Source organism: Bos grunniens, chromosome 2, assembly GCF_055505025.1.
Source record: "Bos grunniens cultivar Pamir isolate PY7600 chromosome 2, Bosgru_T2T1.0, whole genome shotgun sequence".
Taxonomy (NCBI): domain Eukaryota; kingdom Metazoa; phylum Chordata; class Mammalia; order Artiodactyla; family Bovidae; genus Bos; species Bos grunniens.
Window position 1 is genome coordinate 99,937,370 of NC_141166.1, and position 24,326 is coordinate 99,961,695.

Consider the following 24,326-nt stretch of genomic DNA (forward strand, 5'->3'; position numbering starts at 1 on the left):
GTGCCACCTGGTAAGCCCTTAACTCAATTCTAGATACCAATAAATAGTAAAGTCATTCACAGTTGAATCTACTGTGAATGTGCAGTCACATAAAATATTTCCCACTAACTACCATATCATTTCAGAAACACCAAATTATTTCACCTTTATCATGGGCTTTGAAATCAGAATGCTCTTGGTTTAAAAATCTGTCTTCTCGTAACTTGTTATATGATGTTGAAAAGTGACTTAACCTCTCTGAGCCTTAGTTTCTTTACCTCACACAATTTTGTAAGGATTACATACGATCACATGGGTAGAAAGCCTAGCTTGGCTACATTTATAAAGCCAATGTTTAATAAATGACTTTATAATAGATGTCACATATCTTTAAATAGGAATTTAAGAAACTCTTAAAAAATTAAGAAAACTTATGCAGGTAACTATTGATGTGGCTCTGTAAATTCATTTATCTTAAAGTGGAATATACATTCATGAAAAAATTAAAGTAACCAATGCAAAGTAATTTTTAACTTCCTTAGCTTTTCAAAGAGAGTCAATAATACGACGCCAATAACTCCTAACAATTGACCGGTCCATTACAAGTTGTCACATGTGTGATATTATGATATCACTCATCATTCCATTTGGATTAGTGGTTCTCAAATTTGGTTGCACATCTGAATCACATGGGATGCTATTTAGACATGCAATATCTTAATCTCAACACAAAAGATTCTGATTTTAAATTGTTCTGAAATGGTTAGTTCTTTTTAGTTTTCCAGGTGATTTTAATGTACACTTAGGCTTTAGAACTACTCATTTAGATTCTCAAAAGAGTTCTGATTTCCTCACTTTTCTTTGACCTTGTTCTTAAATTCTTCCCTGATAGCTTAGTTGGGTAAAGAATCCACCTGCAATGCAGGAGGCCCTGGCTCAATTCCTGGGTCGGGAAGATCTCTGCTGGAGAAGGGATACGCTACCCACTCCAGTATTCCTGGGCTTCCCTTGTGGCTCAGCTGGTAAACCCACTCCAGTATTCTGGCCTGAAGAATTCCATGGACTGTATAGTCCATGGGGTTGCAAAGAGTCAGACAGGACTGGGCAACTTTCACTTTCACGTCAAATTCTTCACTGTAAAAAACATGGATACCATGGGGGGAGGGCAGGTGGGAACTGGGAGATTGGGATTGACACACAGACATTACTATGCATAAAATAGATAACTAATGCTGCTGCTGCTGCTAAGTCGCTTCAGTCATGTCCAACTCTGTTGGACCCCAGAGACAGCAGCCCACCAGGCTCCCCCGTCCCTGAGATTCTCCAGGCAAGAACACTGGAGTGGGTTGCCATTTCCTTCTCCAATTCGTGAAAGTGAAAGTGAAGTCACTCTATCGTGTTCGACTCCCAGCGACCCCATGGACTGCAGCCAACCAGGCTCCTCCATCCACGGGATTCTCCAGGCAAGAGTACTGGAGTGGGTTGCCATTGCCTTCTCCCAATAACTAATGAGAACCTACTATACAGCACAGGGAACTTTATGAACTCTGTGGTGACCTAAATAAATGGGAAGGAAAGCCAAAAAAGAGGAGATATATATATATATGTGTAGCTGATTTACTTTGCTGTACAGCAGAAATTAACACAGCATTATAAATCAACTATATACTACAATAAAAATTAACTTAAAAAATAAAGACTAAATAGATAAGGACATTGTGATTTTCTTTTTTTTTTGGAGAAAGAAAGGCAGCATATCATAGTGATTAAGAATAAGGACTCTAGTGTTATAGAGTCTAAGTTTGAATTCCAGCTCCATCACCAACTAGCATGTGATCTTGGGTGAGTTAAGTCATACAAATCTGAATTTGATCATATGTATATGTACATGTACATGATATTATTAGTGGCACTTACAGATGTCGTTATCCAATAACTAAATACATATGCAGCACTTAAAAGAATGAATGGTTGGCAAAACAGTAAGTCTTTTCCAATGATTAGGATGCCTAATGATAGTTTTTATTAACAAAATTCAGGCGACTGTGTTCAAACAGAATATTTTTTCTCCAGTCTTATGAGTTCAAGATTAAAAAGCACTGGTCATTTAATTACTAGAATTCTTCTGAACATATGACTGTAGACTATACAATAATATAAAATTAACAGCAAGAAAACAAATATGAAAAAAGTTTTCTGATGAGTGGTTCTGGTGTTTGTATAAGTAAATTTACTCAAAGTATTTTGTGTTTTGTATAATTCATTAAGAATGGTAAAGGAAAGCAATTCTTAGAAAGGATTTTTTTGCTTAAAATTGATCCAATACAATATTGTAAAGTTAAAAATAAAATAAAATTTTTTAAAAATTGATAAATTATAGGACTTTAGGCAATAGCAACCCACTCCAGTACTCTTGCCTGGAAAATCCCATGGATGGAGGAGCCTGGTAGGCTTCAGTCCATGGGGTCTCGAAGAGTCAGACACGACTGAGCAACTTCACTTTTACTTTTCACTTTCATGCATTGGAGAAGGAAGTGGCAACCCACTCCAGTGTTCTTGCCTGGAGAATCCCAGGGACGGCAGAGCCTGGTGGGCTGCCATCTATGGGGTCACACAGAGTCAGACATGACTGAAGTGACTTAGCAGCAGAGGTAAACTACTCAAGAGTTCATTTCTTTAAAAAATAATATACTAATATTAGGAAAAAAAAGAAATTGATTCTAAACAAAAGTAACTGTGAAGTGTCCAATGCAAATATATTTATCCTCTTACTGCTAAAATACTAAGCCTAGGAAAAGATGACAAGATTGCATTTACAAAAGTATATTAAACAGGTGTATAGGTAAATATAAAATCACAGACATTTAGTTTTCTGGTGTGAATATTCTATTCGTGGTGACTAAGAATGTATAAATTTAAGAGTAGAATTCAGTTTAAACTTAAACAATTGTAAGACTATATAAGAGCTCTTTGTCTAATAATAAAAATCTTCTATAAATTATTTTTAACTCACCCGTTTGGAACGCAATTCACTGGTCAAAGAACTAGATTCTTCAGAGGTATTTTTATTCCCTGCTTTAAGTACATCAGGAGAAGGAACTATGAGTTTCATGTAAGTTTCCTTTTTGGCTTGATTTACCAAAGATAAAGGTTTCACATTGGACACCAATCCCGTAGACTGTATTACACTTGTGTGTTTGTTCACAGATTCCTCCTTTGCCTGAGAGCTTTGGAAAATAAATGGAAGCTGCTGTGACAAAACCTGAGGCTGCTTCTGCTGGGATTGGAATGATGAGTGAGTCTGGGATTCAGACAGAAGAGGTAATGGCTGGTGAATTCTTTTTTCCTGGGCTTTTTCAGTTGCTTTCTGTCCTTCTGCTTTTGGGTCTGAAACACCATGTAATAGCACCTGTAAATACAAATTAAAAGGCAACTTCTTTAACATCTGTTAAAACAAAGAACATCAAGCAGTAAACCATGGGGGCGAAAGAGGGTACCTTAAAAAAGTGTTTCTAATGATTGATAAATATATAAAACTCACTAAAAAATTCACAAAATGTCCCTTTAAAAATGTTTCTCTATCTCCTTTTTATTCTTGTGCAAAAGGAAGAACTAAAGGCAATGATAAACTTTAAACTATATAGACTTTGAGAGTTAAGATAAGCCAGTTAATTCCTAAATATGAATAATGTGCAGATACTACCCAATGAAATGATTTATACCTACCTGGTTGTTACTTTTCTGCTGTGCTTCAGTCTCTGAATCAGAATCATCATCTTCACTTTCTTCAATACTTTGATCTTCTTCATCTTCCTCTAGGTCATCCGAATCACTACTACTAATGCCTTCACTTGACGTGTCTGATGATGTGCCTGAATCACTATCACTGTTGCTAGAACTTTCCATAGCTTTTTTCCTTGGCTTCTGGATAAAGACAAGATTTTTTAACAAGATTTTTCTTTTTGGAAAAAATTCAAGTTTCAGTAATAGGTAGGCTCTTTTAATTCTTAAATGATATTTTCAATCTCAAAGTGTCATTTTAGAAAAAAGTAAAAAGCCACATGTTTTAAAGGTAATTATTTGAAAAACTGATCACATTAACTTATCTGACAGGAATGTCCAGTAAAAAAGTATAACATCCGTCATGTATAGAATATTGAAAACAGTATACAATGTAGTATGTATATGCGTAATATATATATATATATACACACACACACACACACACACACATATGTACACTCTCATATGACTGCCGTGCTTCAAAAGGTATGACAGATTAAAAAAGCAATTTACAAAAAGATAATTCCAGTTATGATAAAGAAAACAACAGTTCCAGATATGTACATTGAGTTCTACATTTAGCATTAATCTTTCTTTGTGTAGACAGTGAATCAGTAGCCAAACACACCTTTCTAGGTGCTTGACTACAATAAAGTCTATGATAGAGTCTCTGCCTTCAGAAAACTTACATTCCAGTGGTGGTGGTGGTGGTGGTGGTGGTGATAGACTAGACATAATTATTTTAAAAGCAAATAATTCCATACAGTAAAAAGTATTGTAGAGAAGATAAAATAGGCAGAAAAAGGCTTAAAGAGTGGCTTTAGTTAAGTGTCAAGGAACTTAAGTTTTGTATATTTCCACATCAGAAAAGACAGAAAAATATGATAAAGAGAGAGATTAATTTCTGGAAAATTTAAGACTCTACAGGACAAAGAAAATTCAAAGCTGAAAAGGGACGTGAGATCATATAAAAGGAAAGTTTTGTGTTTAAAGGACAGACAATGGTAGTGGATAAAAAGAGAAAAAATGAGATAGACTATAACTAAATAACTATACAATAATGAAAAAGTTAAAATTCTGCCAATAGGAAGACTAAAAGGGAGAAATGTCAAAACAACAAAGCAAGACTGACTACAAAGTTACTTCAGAACATTTCTATAGTGTTTGCTGGTAGATAAAATAGAGAAAAATCAGCAATGAATTACAAAAGCAACAAATTACACTAAGTTATGGCTTTAGAAGAAATGAAGCCTTTCATAACTATGGGGTTTGGGAATAAAAGATAATATTACACCTCTACAAGAGGAGGCTAGGTTTTGAAGCCATAGTTTCTGATGGCAAACATATATTTTCCTTTGTGTCTTCTGAAATGTTATTTAAATCATATAAAACACATGTGTGAAGAGAGTCACTCCTGTTATATTTTGCTTGCCATGATACTGTGTTAACTGCTCCAAAGTAGCACAGGCATACTCTTCAATAAGCTAATAGTCTCATCATTCCCTAAGCTCTTTCCCTTACAGTAAAGCAGAAAGTGATTTGAAATAAGGGAAATCATAGGATGAGAAAGACCAAAGCAGAGATTAAAGGGAAATAATACTAATAGAGTAATGTTAAGCATACCATTTTTGGGGCAGAGAAACAGCTCCTTCTTTGCGACCAAAATCTGTTTTGAGTCTCTAAGTATGTTTGGGCTTCCTAGGTGGTGCAGTGCTAAAGAATCCTCCTAACAATGCAGGAGACTTGGGTTTGATCCCTGGATTAGGAAGATCCTCTGGAGTAGGAAATTCCATGGACAGAAGAGCTTGGTGGGCTGCCAGGACTGCGAAGAGTCAGAAACGACTGAGAGGCACACATGCATAGCAAGACTATGAAAATCGTAAGGAACCTAAACTGAAGTTACCACTTTCAGTTTTAGAAGAAACCAAGGAAGGAAGGAAATAAGGGAGCTACTCTGATTCAGCAGAAAAAAAAAAGAAGAAAAAAACCCCCAACAACAACAACTCCCATTTCATTTTCCAAGCAATCTGTGTAGTTTTCATTTACAGTTGTTCTGATAGATGGTCCTACACTCCTTAAGAGTGGGTCGAGAGGTGAGGGTTCTAAAGCTTCAGGGACACGAAATATTCACTTGTAGACTCTGTAGCCAGCAGATTCCTGGACCCCAACTCTAAACAAGGCACAGGGATCTGCATCAACAAGCACTTAATATGATTCTAATGCAGGTGGTCTTTGCAGAGCATACTCTGACAGTATGCAAAGAGTCTGTTTTATAACAAATTTAGTCCCTGAATTAAAAAGAAAAAAGTAGATGTGAGTAGACAAGTCCAGGTATTAGGGAAAGATAGAAAACTGAGTTTAAATATCACCAATTTCATCTCCTTAGTCCCTATGAATGTGTATGTGTGGGGGAATGGTTCTTTTGAATTTTTACAATTAGGTAGTATGTCTTTTTCTGTCGTTTAAACATTTTAAAAATGAGCCTTCTTAGATTCATAAAAAATAATCAAAGGAGATTTTACTAATTACCCCCTTTCCCCCCTACAGCGACTTGGCAGCAGCAGTAGCCCCCTACCCATTCTAGGAAAGCTTTTCAGAAGTCTCTCCTTGAACTTTCATTTCCCTGGGTATGTATTTCTTTCAATAGCAAAACAAATACATATTCAAGGCCATTATGTAACCAGGCAGAGTTGTTCTAGTCTCTGGGGATACAAGGGTGTGACATACAGATAGCAACTCTGCTCTCATGGAAACAGGAAGAAGAGAATTAACAAACAATGTCAGTAAGGGTTTTTAGTGACTACAACAAGATAATTGGATACACAGTATGTGCTGGGGGTGGGATGAAGATGTAGATGTAATTGTCAGGTAAGATTCTTTTCAGTTGAGACCTAAATGGAGAGCAAGAGCCCATCCTAGAAAGATAAAAGAGCCTTTCAAGATGAGAAACAGCAAAGGAAAAAGCCATGAGCTGGAAACAAGTTTGACGTGTTCAAAGAATGGAAAAGTTAGCCAGACCTGCTAGAGCACAGAAACTTGGGAGAGAGCCATAGGAAATAAGGCTTGATGGACTGGCACGGGCAGGCCACACAGGGTCTTACAGGCCGTGGCAAAGATTTTATTCTGAGTGAGACAGAAAACCATTACAAAGAGTGGTAACATGATATTTTAAAGTGATAAAAAAAATCACTTGCATTTTTATAAGACTGTTATGGTTGCTGTGGTAACAATAACTTGTATGGCAACAAGAGTAGAACTTAACCCTGAATTGTCTTTTTATTTTTTTCTCAAAAGGCTTTATGTTTGTATATTTTAGTCTCTGTTGACTTACTTTGTTAAATTTAAAATAGCTATATTCATTCTGAATATACATGTAGGCTATGTGAGGGAATTGGACTTAATGATTTCAAGTGAGCATCACTGATATAAGTAACCCCGCCTTCTAGGAGGAATTATCAAAATTAGCTGAAGAACACTTTTCAAACTTCACATGAAAAGAGCTGATGAAGTAGTTCTTCTTTTAAGTTTTTAAAACTGAAAATACAGGGTTAAAAAGTATAGGATTTTCTTTTTTAGTTTCAGCTCCCTTCATCTTCATTATACTTGAACAATCCACTAATACAGATTCATTCTAGACCATGTATTATTAATGTACTCTTCTGAAATCGTAAGTTCTAGTATCCCTCAGACTGATAGTCAATCTCTCTCTAGTGATACTTCTATGTAGATATAAATAGACATCCCTCTGCTCAGTTGCTCTTTGCAACCCTATGGGACTGTAGCCCACAAGTCTTCTCTGTCCATACAATTTTCCAGGCAAGAATACTGGAGTGGGTTGTCATATCCTACTCCAAGACACCCCTATGGTACCCAGAATTTCTTTCCTTATATCATTAAAGAGGTACCTCTGTAAGGTTTTAGTAGCTGTTCCTGGAAATATTTTCTACTTTACCTTCACTTATTTTCTTTAGGAATGTCAGTGTGCTGTGCTTAGTTGCTCAGTCATGTCCGACTCTTAGAGATCCCATGGATTGTAGCCCGCCAGGCTCCTCTGTCCATAGGGATTCTCCAGGCAAGAATACCAGAGTGGGTTGCCATGCCCTCCTCCAGGGGATCTTCCTGACCCAGGGAATGAACACAGGTTTCCCACACTGCAGGCAGATTCTTTATCGTTAGAGCCACCAGGGAAGCCCCAGGAATGTCAAAACAGATTCCTTACTAGAACAAAGGACAGAATCTGTTTCATACCCATTCCTCCAAAGTCTTGCCTTGCACATTGTGCAGGCACTAGATATACTAGATTTTACTAGATTTAGCACTTCTTCTAAGAGGTCTGTTGTTTTTGTTTAGTAGCTGCCAACTCTTGGCAGCTCCATAGACCATAGCCTGTCTTGGTACAGTCTCTGTCCTATACCAAGGACTATCCTCTGGACTATCTCTGGATTATCCTCTGTCCTTGGTATTTTCCAGGCAAGAATACCAGAGTGGGCTGCCATTTCCTCCTCTAGGGGTCTTCCAACCTAGGGATCAAACCCACATCTTTTGCAATGACAGGTGGGCTCTTTATCATTGAGCCACCAAAGAAGCCTTCTAAGAGGAATGTTTAAAAGCTTGGGTATTTAACTTTTAGAAATACATATAGATATAGACATCCCATGATATGAGGTCTAGGACATGCTTCAAAATACCATGGGAGCAAAGAGTGTGGTTTTTCCAGTAGTCATGCATGGAGTTGGACTATAAAGAAATCTGAGTGCTGAAGAATTGATGTTTTTAAACTGTGGTGTTGGAGAAGACGCTTGAGAGTCCCCTGGACTGTAAGGAGATCCAACCAGTCATATCCAACCAATCAGATCCAACTGATTTCCTGAAATCAGTCCTGAATATTCATTGGAAGGACTGATGCTGAAGCTGAAACTCCAATACTTTGGCCACCTGTCGCAAAAAACTGACTCACTGGAAAAAACTGGGAAAGATTGAAGGCAGGAGAGGAAGAGGATGACTGAGAATGAGATGGTTGGATGGCATCACCGACTCAATGGACATGAGTTTAAGCAAGTTCCGGGAGTTGGTGAAGGACAGGGAGGCTTGGCATGCTGCAGTCCTTGGGGTCGCAAAGAGTTGGACACGACTGAGCGACTCAACTGAACCGAAGGAGTAGGTGGTGTTTCAGTCAGTATCTGGTGTGCAGAGAGGCTGACAGTAGTGCAGAGATAGGCCTTTGGAGCTCATACTAATGGGAATGCCCTCAAAACATACCATAAAGGAGAAGAGCAAAGAGTAGTTGAAGAGGAACAGGTGGAAAATATGACCCCAAAATATGTTTGTCTTGGGGCCCAAGAAGAGTCCCATTGAGTTTCTGTGACGGGTATCATCATTCTTAGTGGCTTCAGCAGATGACCTTCCCTCAGACTCTCATATGTCTTATTATGTTCTGGAAAACAATTATCTTCTGTTGAGATGGAACCGAAAGGTCTTGAGGAAATATTTCTATACAATATGCCCAGCAAGAGGAAAGAAAACTTTGTTTAGTTGTTCCTGGAAAATATATGGAACTTGATGCTGCCTTGAGAAAGGACAAATGGAAATATGATAAAATTGTTTCTTGGAATTAAAAGTCAGAGCCTGAGAGGCATATTGTTTACATTTAAAGTTCAGATCAGTGCTCTCTGCAATCAGTCGCTACACATATCCTGCTCTTAATGCGGTGTGTCAGAAGCTTCTCAATCTCCTCATATTATAGCTGAGATAATACAGAAAGTGATGTTACAGGATCATAAACTTCTTTTCTTTAAATCAACTTATTTTTTATTGAAGGATAATTGCTTTACAGAATTTTGCTATTTTCTGTCAAACCTCAAAGTGAATCAGCCATAGGTATACATATATCTCCTCCTGTTTGAAACTCCCTCCCAATCCCACCATTCTAGGTTAATACAAAGCCCCTGTTTGAGTTTCCTGAGCCATACAGCAAATTCCACCTGGCCATCTATTTTACATATGGTAATGTAAGTTTCCATGTTACTCTCTCCATACATCTTACCCTACCCTCCCCTTTCCCCATGTCCATAAGTCTATTCTCTATGTCTGTTTCTCCATTGCTGCCCTGTAAATAAATTCTTCAGTACCATTTTTCTAGATTCCATATATATGTGTTAGAATACGGTATTTATCTTTCTCTTTCTGACTCACTTCACTCTGTATAATAGGATCACAAACTTTTGACTCTCTGCCCTAAGAAATGTCAGGCCCTGAGAGTGGTTTTTATAAAATGTAGACAAAAAGGCAATGTTCTAGTTATTATCTGTCTTTCCAAAATGTTTGTAGTTGATGCTGGGGCTTGAACTCAGAATAAACCAAGACTTCTCTCTCACTCAAGAAGAAATCCCAAATGGAAGCAGTCCAAATTCACTGATACGGGTGCACTGACTAGAAATTCTGGATATAATGTGTTGGTTCAGGTAGCTGGAGGTCTCTCAGCTTACTTAGTAGGGTGCATGAAATCTGGACACAGTGGTGGACTATATTTAGTATAGCTGAAGTGTCACAACTTCCCTAGGACAATGTGGAAGAGGAAATCCAAAGACTTATAGTGTCCAGAATGCTGAGTGAATTTACCATGTGCAATCTGCACAAATCACCCTATTCCTGATACTGCTTCTAGAGCAGATAAGTTTAGTCAGGAGGTCCAAGCAGGGGTATTTGTTGGAAAGGATGTGACTATCGCCCACTGGACGGCAGAGAAACTCACGAAGCATCACAGATCAGTGCTGGCACACAAGAAATACCACCTGCTGGAGTGCCAGAAAAACTCGCTAGGGATCTTCTAGTAGGGGTGACAGAAAAATTAGCTAGAAAACTAACCACTGGCATGCTAGCAAACTCACTATTAAGCTGCCTGCTGGGATGTCAGTGAAACTCACTACATGGTGTGCACTACTGGATCTATTGAACACAAGTGGCAGGATAGCTGCCAGTGGGCGAGGAATATTCACTGGTGGCACAGCGTAAGACCAAGAAGAGAACACCTGAACCAAGAAGAGAAGCCTTTCCTCCTCCAGTGTTTCTCCAGGACCCTCTATTTGCAAGATCTAATATTGTGCCAACTGGCAAAGGAGAATTCAGACCTGAGAAGCATTAAATTGCTAACCTGCACAGTTGGGGTTATGATAAAATAAAATTGACCATGAGATGGTAACTGCTGAAACTGAATAATGGGTACACAGGATAATTATTCTATTCTATCTATTGTGCATTTTGAAAATTTCCATAATAAATGGTTTCTTGATTTGGTTTTCCTAAAGCATGGGCTGTGGAGTCAACCTGCCTGACTTCATATCCTAACCACTTAATGGCCAACTACTTGAGGACTCTTTTTCTCGATTTATAATAATAGTACCTACCTCATTAGGGGTATAGGGAGGGCTGAAATCGATATTCTATGCAAAACAATTACAGTAGAACTGGTATGTGTTAACTTCCCAATAAACCTTATCTATGAGGTCGCCATTAACCCCACCACAGAGCCATCAGAACTTATACAGGGCTGGGGAATCAGACTTTTGGAGGGCACAGACCCTTATGTGCATCAGGACCCAGGAGAAAGGAGTAGTGACCCCACAAGAGACTGATCCAGACTTGCCCATGAGCCTCCCGGTGTCTCCAGCAGAGGTGTGGGTCAGCGGTGGCCTGCTGCAGGGCTGGGGGCACTGAGTGGAGCAGTGGGTGCATGGGAACTTTTGAAGGAGGTATGGCAACCCATTCCAGTTTTCTTGCCTGGAAAATCCCATGGACAGAGGAGCCTGGCAGGCTACAGTCCATGGGGTCGCAAAGAGTGGGACACAACTGAGTGACTTCACTTCAACCATTATCTTCATTACCTCCACTAAAGTTTAGCCCCAGGTAAGTAACAGGGAGGGAACACAGCCCCACCAATCAACAGAAAATTAATTAAAGATTTACTGAGCATGCTCCTGCCCATCAGAACAAGACTCAGTTTCCCCCTCAGTCAGTCTCTCCCATCAGGAATGTTCCATAAGCCTCTTATCCTTCTCCATCAGAGGGCAGACAGACTGAAAAATGCAATCTCAGAAAACTAACCAATCTGATCACACGGACAACAGCCTTGTCTAACTCAATGAAACTATGAGCCATGTCGAGTAGGGCCACCCAAGACAGACGGGTCATGGCGGAGAGTTCTGACAAAACGTGGTCCACTGGAGAACAGAATGCCAAAACACTTCAGTATTCTTGACTTGAGAACCCCATGAACAGCATGAAAAGGCAAAAAGATAGGACACTAAAAGATGAACTCCCCAGGTCAGTAGGTACCCAATATGCTACTGGAGATCAGTGGAGAACTAACTACAGAAAGAATGAAGAGACAGAGCCAAAGCAAAAACACCAACCAGTTGTGGATGCGACTGGTGATGGAAGTAAAGTCTGGTGCTGTAAATAGCAATGTTGCATAGGAACCTGGAATGTTAGGTCCACGAATCAAGGTAAATTGGAAGTGGTCAAACAGGAGATGGGAAGAGTGAAAATCGACATTTTAGGAATCAGTGAACAATGGACTGGAATGGGTGAATTTAACTCAGATGACCATAATATCTACTACTGTGGGCAAGAATCCCTTAGAAGAAATGGAATAGCCCTCATAGTCAACAAAAGAGTCTGAAATGCAGTACTTGAATGCAATATCAAAAACAACAGAATGATCTCTGTTCGTTTCCAAGGCAATGCTAAAGAAGCTGAAGGTGAACGGTTCTATGAAGACCTACAAGACCTTCTAGAACTAACACCCAAAAAAGATGTCCTTTTCATTATAGGGGACTGGAATGACAAAGTAGGTAGTCAAGAAATATCTGGAGTAACAGGCAAATTTGGCCTTGGAGTACAGAATGAAGCAGGGCAAAGGCTAATGGAGTTTTGCCAACAGAACGCACTGGTCATAGCAAACACACTCTTCCAACTACACAAGAGAAGACTCTATACATGGAAATCACCAGGTGATCAACACCGAAATCAGACTGATTACATTATTTGCAGCCAAAAATGGAGAAGCTCTATACAGTCAGCAAAAACAGGACTGGGGGCTGACTGTGGCTCAGACCATGAACTGCTTATTGCTAAATTCAGACTTAAATTGAAGAAAGTAGGGAAAACCACTAGACCATTCAGGTATGACTTAATCAAATCTCTTATGATTATCCAGTGGAAGTGACAAATAGATTCAAGGGATTAGATCTGATAGACAGAGTGCCTGAAGAACTATGGACAGAGGTTCGTAACACTGTACAGGAGGCAGGGATCAAAACCATCCCCAAGAAAAAGAAATGCAAAAAGGCAAAATGGATGTCTGAGGAGGCCTTACAAATAGCTGCAAAAAGAAGAGAAGCTAAAGGCAAAGGAGAAAAGGAACGATATACCCATTTGAATGCAGAGTTCCAAAGAATAGCAAGGAGAGATAAGAAAGCCTTCCTCAGTGGTCAATGCAAAGAAATAGAGGAAAACAACAGAATGGGAAAGATTAGAAATCTCTTGAAGAAAATCAGAGATAACAAGGGAACATTTCATGCAAAGATGGGTACAATAAAGGACAGAAATAGTATGGACCTAACAGAAGTAGAACATGTTAAGAAGAGGTGTCAAGAATACACAGAAGAACTATACAAAAAAGATCTTCATGACCCAGATAATCACGATGGTGTGATCACTCATCTAGAGCCAGACATCCTGGAATGCGAATGCAAAGTCAAGGGGGCCTGAAGAAGCATCACTACAAACAAAGCTAGTAGAGGTGATGGAATTCCAGTTGAGCTATTTCAAATCCTGAAAGATGATGCTGTGAAAGTGCTGCACTCAATATGCCAGCAAATTTGGAAAACTCAGCACTGATCACAGGACTGGAAAAGATCAGTTTTCATTTCAATCCCAAAGAAAGGCAATGCCAAAGAATGTTCAAACTACCACATAATTGCACTCACTTCACACGCTAGCAAAGTAATGCTCAAAATTCTCCAAGCCAGGCCTCAACAGTACGTGAACTGTGAACTTCCAGATGTTCAAGCTGGATTTAGAAAAGGCAGAGGAACCAGAGATCAAATTGCCAACATCTGTTTGATCATCGAAAAAGCAAGAGAGTTCCCGAAAAACATCTACTTTTGCTTTATTGACAATGCAAATACCTTTGACTATGTGGATCATAACAAACTGTGGAAAATTCTCCAAGAGATGGGAATACCACACCACCTGACCTGCCTCTTGAGAAAATCTATGTAGGTCAGGAAAGAACAGTTAGAACTGGACATGGAACAACAGACTGGTTCCAAATAGGAAAAGGAGTACGTCAAGGCTGTATTTTGTCACCCTGCTTATTTAACTTACATGCAGAGTACATCATGAGAAACGCTGGGCTGGAGGAAGCACAAGCTGGAATCAAGATTGCTGGGAGAAATATCAATAACCTCAGACATGCCAATGACACCACCCTTATGGCAGAAAGCAAAGAAGAACTTAAGAGCCTTTGATGAAAGTTAAAGAAGAGAGTGAAAAAGTTGGTTTAAAACTCAACAGTCAGAAAACTAAGATCATGACATCTGGTCCTATCACTTCATGGCAAATAGATGGGGAAACAATTGAAACAGTGGCAGACTTTATTTTTTTGGGCTCCAAAATAACTGCAGATGGTGACTACAGCCATGAAATGAAAAGACGCTTGCTCCTTGGAAGAAAAGTTATGACCAACATAGACAGCACTTTAAAAACAAAGACATTACTTTGCCAACAAAGATCTGTCTATACAAAACTATGGTTTTTCCAGTAGTCATGTATGGATATGAGAGTTTGGACCATAAAGAAAGCTGAGCGCTTCAGAATTGATGCTTTTGAACTGTGGTGTTGGAGAAGACTCTTGAGAGTCCCTTGGACTACAAGGAGATCCAACCAGTCCATCCTAAAGGAGATTAGTCCTGAATATTCATTGGAAAGACTGATGCTGAAGCTGAAACTCTAATACTTTGGCTACCTGATGCAAAGAACTTACTCATTTTGAAAAGACTCTGATGGTGAGAAAGACTGAAGGCAAGAGGAGAAGGGGATGACAGAGGGTGAGATGGTTTGATGGCATCACTGATTCAATGGACATGAGTTTGAGTAAAGTCCGGGAATTGGTGATGGACAGGAAGTCCTGGGGTGCTCCAGTCCATGGGGTTCCAAAGAGTCGGACACGAGTGAGCGACTGAACTGAACTGCATGATGACTATTTGTGTTATTGATACTGGTGCTGACATTTTTAATTTTTTAGATGTTTAATACTAAAACTACTCGATAAAAATAAATATCTGTAAAAATAGGAGTTCATATATCATAAAAAATTATTCCATAGATTCAGGTGGTTTGATCTTTAGAATAGTTGTATAGATCTGTTATATTTGTCCCCTGAAGGTTAACTTACCTTATCTTTGATTTTGTCAGCTCTAGCATCCAAAGGCTGGGTTTTGTTTTGTTCCTGATTACATTTTCTATTTCCTCCACCTGAGCTTATACTTTTCGTTTGTCCCACAGAACTTGAAGCAGTAGTGGACAGTACAGATGTGTTGATACCAGATACAGATGATGTACTGTTTCCATTTATTGATCCATTTACACCTTGAAAGTTAAAATAAATATGTTTATACAAGAGAATGTTATTCAGCATAAAAAGGAATGAAATAGTGACATATGCTACAATCGGGATGACTTAAAAACATTATGCTAAGTGAAATAAGCCAGACACAAACTGTATGATTCCATCTATATGAGATATTCACAACAGGTACATCTATAGAGAAAGAGGGCAAGCTAGTGGTTGCCAGAGACTGAGAGAGGAAATAATAGGGAGAAACTCGTATGAAGTTTCCTTTTGGGGTGATGAAAACGTGTTGAAACTAGATAGAGGTGGCTGTTGTACAACACTATTAGTGCCTTTAATGTCACTGAATTGTTCTGTTTAAAATGGTAAATTTTACATTTATGTGAATTTCACTTCAATTAAAAAAGCTTTAGAAAAGTAATTAAATACAACTATTCCCTCTTTCAGGGCAAACTCCCAAACATCCACTTAAGTGGAAAGAAAGACAATAACAAACCATCTAAAATGGTATTATAATTTGCAAATGTATTCTAACAACAGTTATCAACTATGAAATATTAATGAAAATGTAAAAGAAAAAAGGTGTGCTAACATATAAATTTAATGCTTAATTAGAGAAGAAGTAATATATTTTATTGAGCAACATAAGGGAGGTAATGAGATACAGAGGAAAAGCAGTGGTGTTGGGAGTTAAAACCTGGGTTAAATTCTGCTATGCAATGTCAACATGTAAACAATACTTTCTTGAATAATTTATTTAATCTTGGCTGGAAAACACGAACACTTTCAATCTCACAGAGTTATTATAAAGATTAAGCCAGACAATGTGAAAGTGTCTAGCACAATGCTTTGTAACTGTTTCTAAATCTGAACTCTACTGAAAATGGTACTGAAATGAAAGGTAATACTTCACTCGAGTTAACATGGATACCTTTTTCAGGACCATTTCGATTACTTTTTCCAGAAGTCCTTGAATGGAATGAAGAAGAATCATGATTCTGGGCTGGAGGAGCAAACAGTGGTGGAATTCCCAGTAATGGTGGAAAGAAGGCTGCCCCTGCACGTGTATGAACATCTGTTGTTCGCCACCATTCTGCACCTCAAAGCCAAACACCAAACAAGCAAAAATATTTGGATTAACTTTCTAGTTAACTTAACAGAGCTTTTTATATTTTATTACTGAAGAAAAATTTCAGGTTTTATCTTGGAACAGAATTGCTGAATTACACATAGTTCTGACCATCTTTCTAATTATAAGATAACTGATTAGAAGTTATACATTCATCATTCTCCTCGTTAAGACAGTATCCAAGGTTCTTTACTTAGCAGCTTTTATGAATTCAAGTTTATGAAGAACAAAGGCAGTCTATAGGTTTTAAAATAAAATGGGAAAATTGAAATTAATATTAAAGAACTATTTAACTCTTTGATGACTTACATCATAATTTTTCTAAATTAGCAAAGAAAGAGTATTTAAGATTATTTTAATCTATTTTAAAACCTTAGAATGTAAGGCAACCATCTACAATCTATGTTAAGAATTTCCTTAAATTACATACAACAAAAATCTGGCTTTGATAAATCAAATGGTTTAAATAATAATACAAATACCTCTGTAATTCAGCATATCTTGAATACCTTTATGGAAGAAAATGTCTATACTCAAACAAAACAACAGAGATAGCAAAATCAATGTCTTTTTTTGTTTTTGTTTTTGGTTCAAAAAATGAAAAGTGCTTCAAAGATTTCCAAAAACAAGTTGCCATATTAAACTATAAAAGACTTACAATAAAGTTTTTTTCCTTAAAGTTAATTTTAAAAAGCCTGAATTTTATTTATACTTCCTCTTACAAAATATACCTGAAATTAAAAAAAAAATTAAAAAATTAAAAAAATTTAAAAAAAAATAATGTCTTATCATTGAATGCAATTTAGCTATTCAAACAGTGGCTTTTAGTTAAAACTGTTAGAAAATGAGAGAAGCCAAATTTTATAGAATACATTATTTAGGGAAAGGTTAAGATTAAGAAGAAACCTGAAATAAATCAAAGGACAGTCTTATATTGCCTCATCTAAAATCTTGGAAAGAATACTTTCCAAATGGCTAACCAGCTAGATTACCAAGTCAATTACTACCTTTTAGGCTAATCTTCCAAGAGATATGGTACATTTTTCATAGACTTGATAATCACAAAAAATTAGAGGAAAAATCCCAATAATGGAGTTTGGGAAAATTCAACATTGTCAATGTATTGTATTATATGATCTTGAGAGTTTTTCTAAGAACATCTCTTCATTAAAACAAGATGTAAAGTTATGTGCACCTTCATTATCTAAAGACAAAAGTCTAGCTTAAAAGAAAGCGAAACGTTCATGGTAACTGACATTCTAATGTCTAAAAATCAGTATAAGCAGAAAACTGCAAAAGCTATTCTACTGCACTGCAGGAAGTCGCTGCTAGTGAAATGACACCAATGTATATTCAGCAGTGCCTGAATGATGGGAACTGAACCAAGAATAACTATACAAAACTATCAATCATTTATCTACTGTTAAGATGAAAGAACTGTATTTAGATAGAAAGAAAAACTATGTTTTGGGGGCTTGTATCAGCACAGCCGGAATCTATTGCTATTTATAGGTTTGAAAACTTGGTTCTATTTAGCTGATAAAAAAGGAAATACCAGTTTCCTGAAATATTCATATTATTTAAAATAGAGTCTATAATTAAAGCAATATAGTTGAAGGTTCAGACTTTGTAAACAACCAACAAATCGGTAAGGTAATCAAAGTATAATAAGACTCAAATATTTTAAACATAATCAAACTCAGAAAAAAAACATAAAAATGTACTTTAGAATATCAATGGTAAATAAGCACACAACAGAGATTAGAAAAAAAACACAACTGGAAAACATACATGTTATAAATTCAAGTAAATAAGATCAAATAAAAAGATGAAAATGGTAGCACTTCTGAAAACAAGCTTCACAAATGTCTAATATTTCATGGGAAATAACAGAATTTTTGTTAAGTATGAATTATTTCTTTGTCAAATTAAGAAAAAAACAACTTAGTCACAAACCACCTTGTTGATAAATGAAATTTACAAAATAAGGATTATATAAACCAGAACATGAGGAATTTCTAAATGTATTCAAAGGCAGTAACTGCATGGTAAAAACATTAATCATATTCCATTGAAAGAGTCTATTATTTCAGAGGATATACTGAAACACAATTTGAACCCAGAAGACAACAGAATTTAAAAATCTCCTAGAGTTGATACAGCCAAATACTTCACAAAAATTCATAGTAATATAATATAAAAATATAATGACTAAAATTATAAATATTTTAAAATAACTTCCCATGAAATATTATTTCAATATAAAATGGAAGTAATTTTATTATACTAATATACATTAAGTAATTTTCACGTTGATTTAATCACCTGAAATGCAGACTAGTTTAGAAGTGTGTAATATTTTAAAATCAACTATTCCTGATTTAAAATTCCTAGTAATTTCTTCTTTTTGTGTTTTTATTTAGTAGGTGATTTGAAAATTTTGGCATTTTGGTTACCCTTCTAAATAAAACCAATTATAGACAATTTAAGTTATATAAAATGTACAACTTAAACAAATGAGTCCTCTAAAACAAAGCATATTCTCTTGGCAAAAAAGCATGCTTATACAGCCATACTGTTATTTGCCACTAAAGACTCTGTCTTATAATTTTCTATTTATCCATCTTCTAAAAACTATAAGAAACATAACATAGACAATGTTAGTGTACTCCTAAGTGCTTAGCCTAGTGCACAGAACATAGATGCTCAAAGAAGTCTGTACAATAAATGGATGAATGAATAGCTTATATGAATAGCTTATATAGATTAGGGAAGTTATTGCATTTTTTCCATACAGTGGAAATACCAACATTATTGAAGTTGAGATGAGTAATTCTTTACAACTGTTAACCATGTTTCAGTACAGAAGATAATTGATTTAATAATTCAATAATTACATTGTGGTTTAGAAATGCTCAAAAGCAATTAATACTACATATATATCAAACTACATCAAATATAAGAAATTGTGTTAAAACAATTTTTAAAATTTAAGATACTAGCAACTATATTACTATTACCTATTTTAATTTTTTATTCAGCAACCTATATTTCAGCAAATATCTACTGATTACTCATCTTGCTAAGCAACCGTGCTCAGAACTGCCTAAAATAAATTCCTATTAGTGTTTTTAAAGCAAATGTCAAGACTTTGTTTGACTTTTACCTTTCTAGACACATTGTTCCTTCTCACCATCCCTTTTCTGAATTAAAGAAATAATATGACTCAAAAAATGAGTCATATTAAATATATATTTAACCATCTTTCCATCAAACAAGATACTTGATTAGTTTTAAAGAAACTCTTAACAAGAGAAAGAATCATGATGGCTACCAATTATGTACTAATTATGTATGCTGAACACTGCATTCAGCACTGGACATGGATTATCTCTCTTAATCTTCACAAGAACCCTAAGAGGTAGATACTATTATTATTATTATCATCCTCATTATTCACGTGAGAAACCTGAGGCTGAGACGTCAGATTACTTGTTCAATCAAGGTCACACAGCTGAAAGCTAACAGGCCTGATTTAAATTCAGACCTACTTGTCTCTGAATTATGCTCTAATAGTAACACTAAATCATGTATCCTTAACTAAAATTTATTAAGATAAAATTAATCACTGGAAACATATTAAAGCTTAGACTTTCAAAATAATATAACGAGAAATGATAGCATGTTTGTCTAAGTTAAGCTTTAATTGGTGTCTTACTGGACTCCTGAATCCTCATAATCTGGGATAATTCTGGTCTCCCTCCCATGTAAGTGGTGCAAATCTATGGTTGTTTAAGTAAAATATGAAAAAAAATAGAAATTTAAGAGCCAAGCTCATCTTACTTACAAACGCAGAGAAATGAGAACTCAAAATAAAAGTGTATTTATTCATTATAGGAACTGGACTTTAGTTTTTCACTGAAAGTTAAATAATTTTTTTTAAAAACCAACTAAAACTGAGAAAAATTCATCAAATTTTATACTTCTAAAACACATACTTTTCTACTTCAATAAAAAGCATGATAAAAACTTGGCTTAATTATTCACTTTTGCAACAGATGCCTTTTGTTTCAGCTTAGCATTTAAATAACTAATTACACTGCCGCACAGCCACACTGTGTGTTTTATTATTTTGCACATGGTAAAAAGGACTGTGCTAATTCTTGCACGTGAGCTTTAATATACCAGGCATAAGACTATTCTTTTTGTTCAGTTTAATAAACAATTACTGCTTGCACATTTCAAGCTTTCTTCCTTTCCTTGAACACTGTTTGTAATAGATGTTTACCTGGAAAAGACGCTAGTTGGGGATGGGCGGCTAAGGCTGTGGGTGTACCAAGTGTCCCCAAACCACCAAATTCTGAATGCCCTGAGCTGGCTGAATGTAGACCAAAGACTGGGTGGCTGACCATTGGGAAGGCACTCGACACTGTGGACAGGTTAAACGGTTGATCCCCAGCTGCTCTGAATAAATGTCCTGGGAGGGAAAAAAACACACTTAAAGTTGTATTATAAAAACATGAGATTTATCTGATTTCAGCATTCATAGTGTGTTAAAATTTATAGTTTATCTATTAAATTTCTATTATACCTTTTTTCTTTTGCATTTCTGTTCTTCAAACCCTACAGAATAAAATGTTTCTAGAAACACGAATATTCTCTAAAAATAAGTCAAATGAATGACATAACTTTATAATTTTGAGATTGAGAATGATGCTTTAAGTAAGTAATTTTCATGAATTATATAGTTTTACCTGCAAAAGTGAGGCAAACTTTCTGCTAATACATGTACGTTAATATTTTATCAGGAATTTTTACTCATAAGAAGGAAGATAAAAAAACATCCTATTAATACAAAGTCGAAAATTAATCAAATAAATCCAGAATCTGTTACAAAGTCATTACTCAAATTGTCATACTCTAGACAAAGAGTTCCTAGTTTCCATGTACTAGAATTGAAGCTATAGTTTCTATCCAACATCTTTAGGTGAGGAGGGCTGATGCCAAAAAGGATTATATTTCTAGCCTGATAAAGCAATACATCCAAGAGCGTAAGTATTTAATAAATAAACCTACTAATTTGTTTCTAAATGCATTCGAGGCTAGTGATCAATATAATAATCATTTTTAAACATTGTGACAATAAGTTCATACTCAATTCAAATGTGACTTTTTTCAATCTCTACATTTACTCTAAAGAAAATGTAGTACTAAGTGTCATAACCCAAAGTTGCAGTGTTAAACAATCAAAAACACAATGAATTTTTCATTCTTTGTACGGATTTGGCAGAAGATTTGTTAATACTTGGAAATCTTCTTTTTACTTCCAGGAAATAATTAAGTTTCCTGATTTGACAGTATGAAAGCAGAATATAAAAACTCACACTCTAGGCTACCATAATTTACTGTGTGAAACTATTGTGCTCTGTGTTAAAAAAAAAAAATAAGGCTTCCTTATAATCCTGTTTACACCAGACCTGGCTACGCACTGCAATATAGTTTGAATAAAGTATGTTTGAAGTAAATTTAAAAAATGCAACTTAAAAATAAGTATAGTTTTCATTATCATTTAGTTATCAACAAAATCTCTCCTCTTTGCTTTTTTATTCTCTGAAAACTAAGAGGAAGTCATCAAAGAGATCAGAGTGTACTCTCATTGACTGATATAAGCCCTAAATTCCTCATTGAAATAACACTGTATTTTCACTGAAGTAGTAAGATTTAAATAGATGATTACATCAAGTATATCTTACATCAATCAGCCTTCAAGGTAAAAAGTTCTGATGAAGGCTGCGGTCCCACTATTACAAAGCAGTTAGTAGATCTTATAGGGAAGATACTCAAGAGTCTCTACAAGTAAAGCCCACAAATAAAACTGTGAGGGAGGAGGGCAGGGAAGGACATAAAATTGGATAATATTTTCTTAGTCAACCAATCTTAGTTTCTGTTTATCAAAGCCTAAACAGAAAATCTGTGAATTTGGTACTTTTTATCTAATCAGAATTCTAGACTGCAATTAGCACTAAAATTAAGTCAAAACAAAACAGAGTCTGCTACTAGAAACAAGGGAAATTACTCAAGTATCACTATTTTTAAGAGTATTGCTATGGTATCACAAAGATTATGTAAATTTTGAGTGGAGTGGCGTGGGTGGGCAATAGAATTCTCAAAGACCCAGCTAATTTCTCTAAAAAAATGAGCCTATATATAACATTAAGAACCATTATTTATTTTCACATGTGATTGCCTATAAAATCCCCAATTCTCACTAATCAATTCAGCTTCTGAAATCACATGTCCTTAATCAACTGCTTATTTATAAGCATACTGTGGTCAGTTTCATTTTCCTCTATATTAGTTTTCTTGATAAACAAAATAAACTGAACATTCAGTTTGTAGATTTTAGAATCATTTTAACTTATATTTTACAAAATAATAATTCTTAAATTATATTTGTCAATTGTATATATGTATTAATAGCAGTGATTTAATACAAAAAGTTTTGTGAGGTAAACTCAAAACTATACAATATATTATAAAAACTCAGAACAGATTGAAATTATAAAGGATCAGAAACGGATAGAAATATTTCTACAACAGAAGTTAATTGTTAGCAGGCATTCTTAGATGGATAGTCAGAACATTTTCTTACTGTGAAGAAATAAATGAGCAAGGTTTACCTTGGCGTCTCATGAACCAAAAACATGAGTAATATCTAAATGCAGTTGTCACTCTTCAGCAATAATTAAGAACAATTTTACACAATTTGATAATAAAAAGGTTCTTTTTTAAAAAATGTATTTAGTTTTTAATTGAATGTTAACTGCTTTACAGAATTGTGCTGGTTTCTGTCAAACATCAACATGAATCATTCTTTTTCTAACTCTAAAAAGTGTGATAGCTAGAAAGAGCTGAATATAAGATTTCAACAAAATACATGCTTTACTCACTGTAGATTCAAATGGGAAAAAAAGTAGTTTGTACACAGAGTTATATCTATGCTTGACAAAATTACGAAGAGGCTACCTTACTCTATTTTCTTATTCCTTTTTAGAAAACTCCTGGTGAACATAATTGAAGCATAGAAAGTACTCATGTGACAATGGAATCTATAGGACCTATTTATTCCTTGTTGATAAGAAAAGGTTCACTTTTGTATATAGTGAAGATCAGGCCCACATTACACTGATTATAGTGATACTATGCATTATTAAGAATACACATCAAAGATTTTCTTTGCTATACATGGATAAAGTTATACCACTGAAAGGAAATAATTTACACTACATTTAATAATCTTTACTAAATTTTGCCTATATAGCAATATAGAAGTCAGTGATAAGAAAAAGTATATCTTTCTCATTAAATGGCTTTGCAATTCTATATATATTAATAATTTAAATACTATTTTCCCACACTTTTTATAAAAACAGCTACTAATTCCATGTAAAAACCTTTCAGAATTATTCTGATCTTTATTCAAAAGTTTCTAGTAATTCAGACATTTCATGAACATATTTAATTTCATATTAAGTACAGGTGCTATGCTTAGTACTTAGCATACAGGATAAATAAGACATAATCCCGAGCATTAATGAACTCAATGATTTGAACATAATTTAGGTAGTGTAAGACTCTGGGCTCCAAAATCACTGCAGATGGTGACTGCAGCCATGAAATTAAAAGACGCTTACTCCTTGGAAGAAAAGTTATGACCAACCTAGATAGCATATTCAAAAGCAGAGACATTACTTTGCCAACAAAGGTCCGTCTAGTCAAGGCTATGGTTTTTACAGTGGTCAT

At 35.7% G+C, this 24,326-nt stretch overlaps 1 protein-coding gene across 50 annotated transcripts in view; it reads right to left on the minus strand.

The window, feature by feature from the left end:
• Positions 1 to 24,326, minus strand: part of BAZ2B (bromodomain adjacent to zinc finger domain 2B) — a 332,790-nt gene that overhangs the window by 110,278 nt on the left and 198,186 nt on the right. For 22 of the 50 annotated variants that reach the window (XM_086354978.1, XM_086354962.1, XM_086354957.1 and 19 more), the window contains 5 exons: positions 20,812 to 21,000; positions 16,326 to 16,493; positions 15,218 to 15,411; positions 3,706 to 3,903; positions 2,993 to 3,388 (listed from right to left, as the gene is read on the minus strand). In XM_086354978.1, the coding sequence (XP_086211104.1) occupies positions 2,993 to 3,388; positions 3,706 to 3,903; positions 15,218 to 15,411; positions 16,326 to 16,493; positions 20,812 to 21,000 (1,145 nt within the window). The remainder of the gene's footprint in view (positions 1 to 2,992; positions 3,389 to 3,705; positions 3,904 to 15,217; positions 15,412 to 16,325; positions 16,494 to 20,811; positions 21,001 to 24,326) is intronic. The other 28 variants (XM_086354968.1, XM_086354951.1, XM_086354915.1 and 25 more) reach the window with 3 other exon arrangements.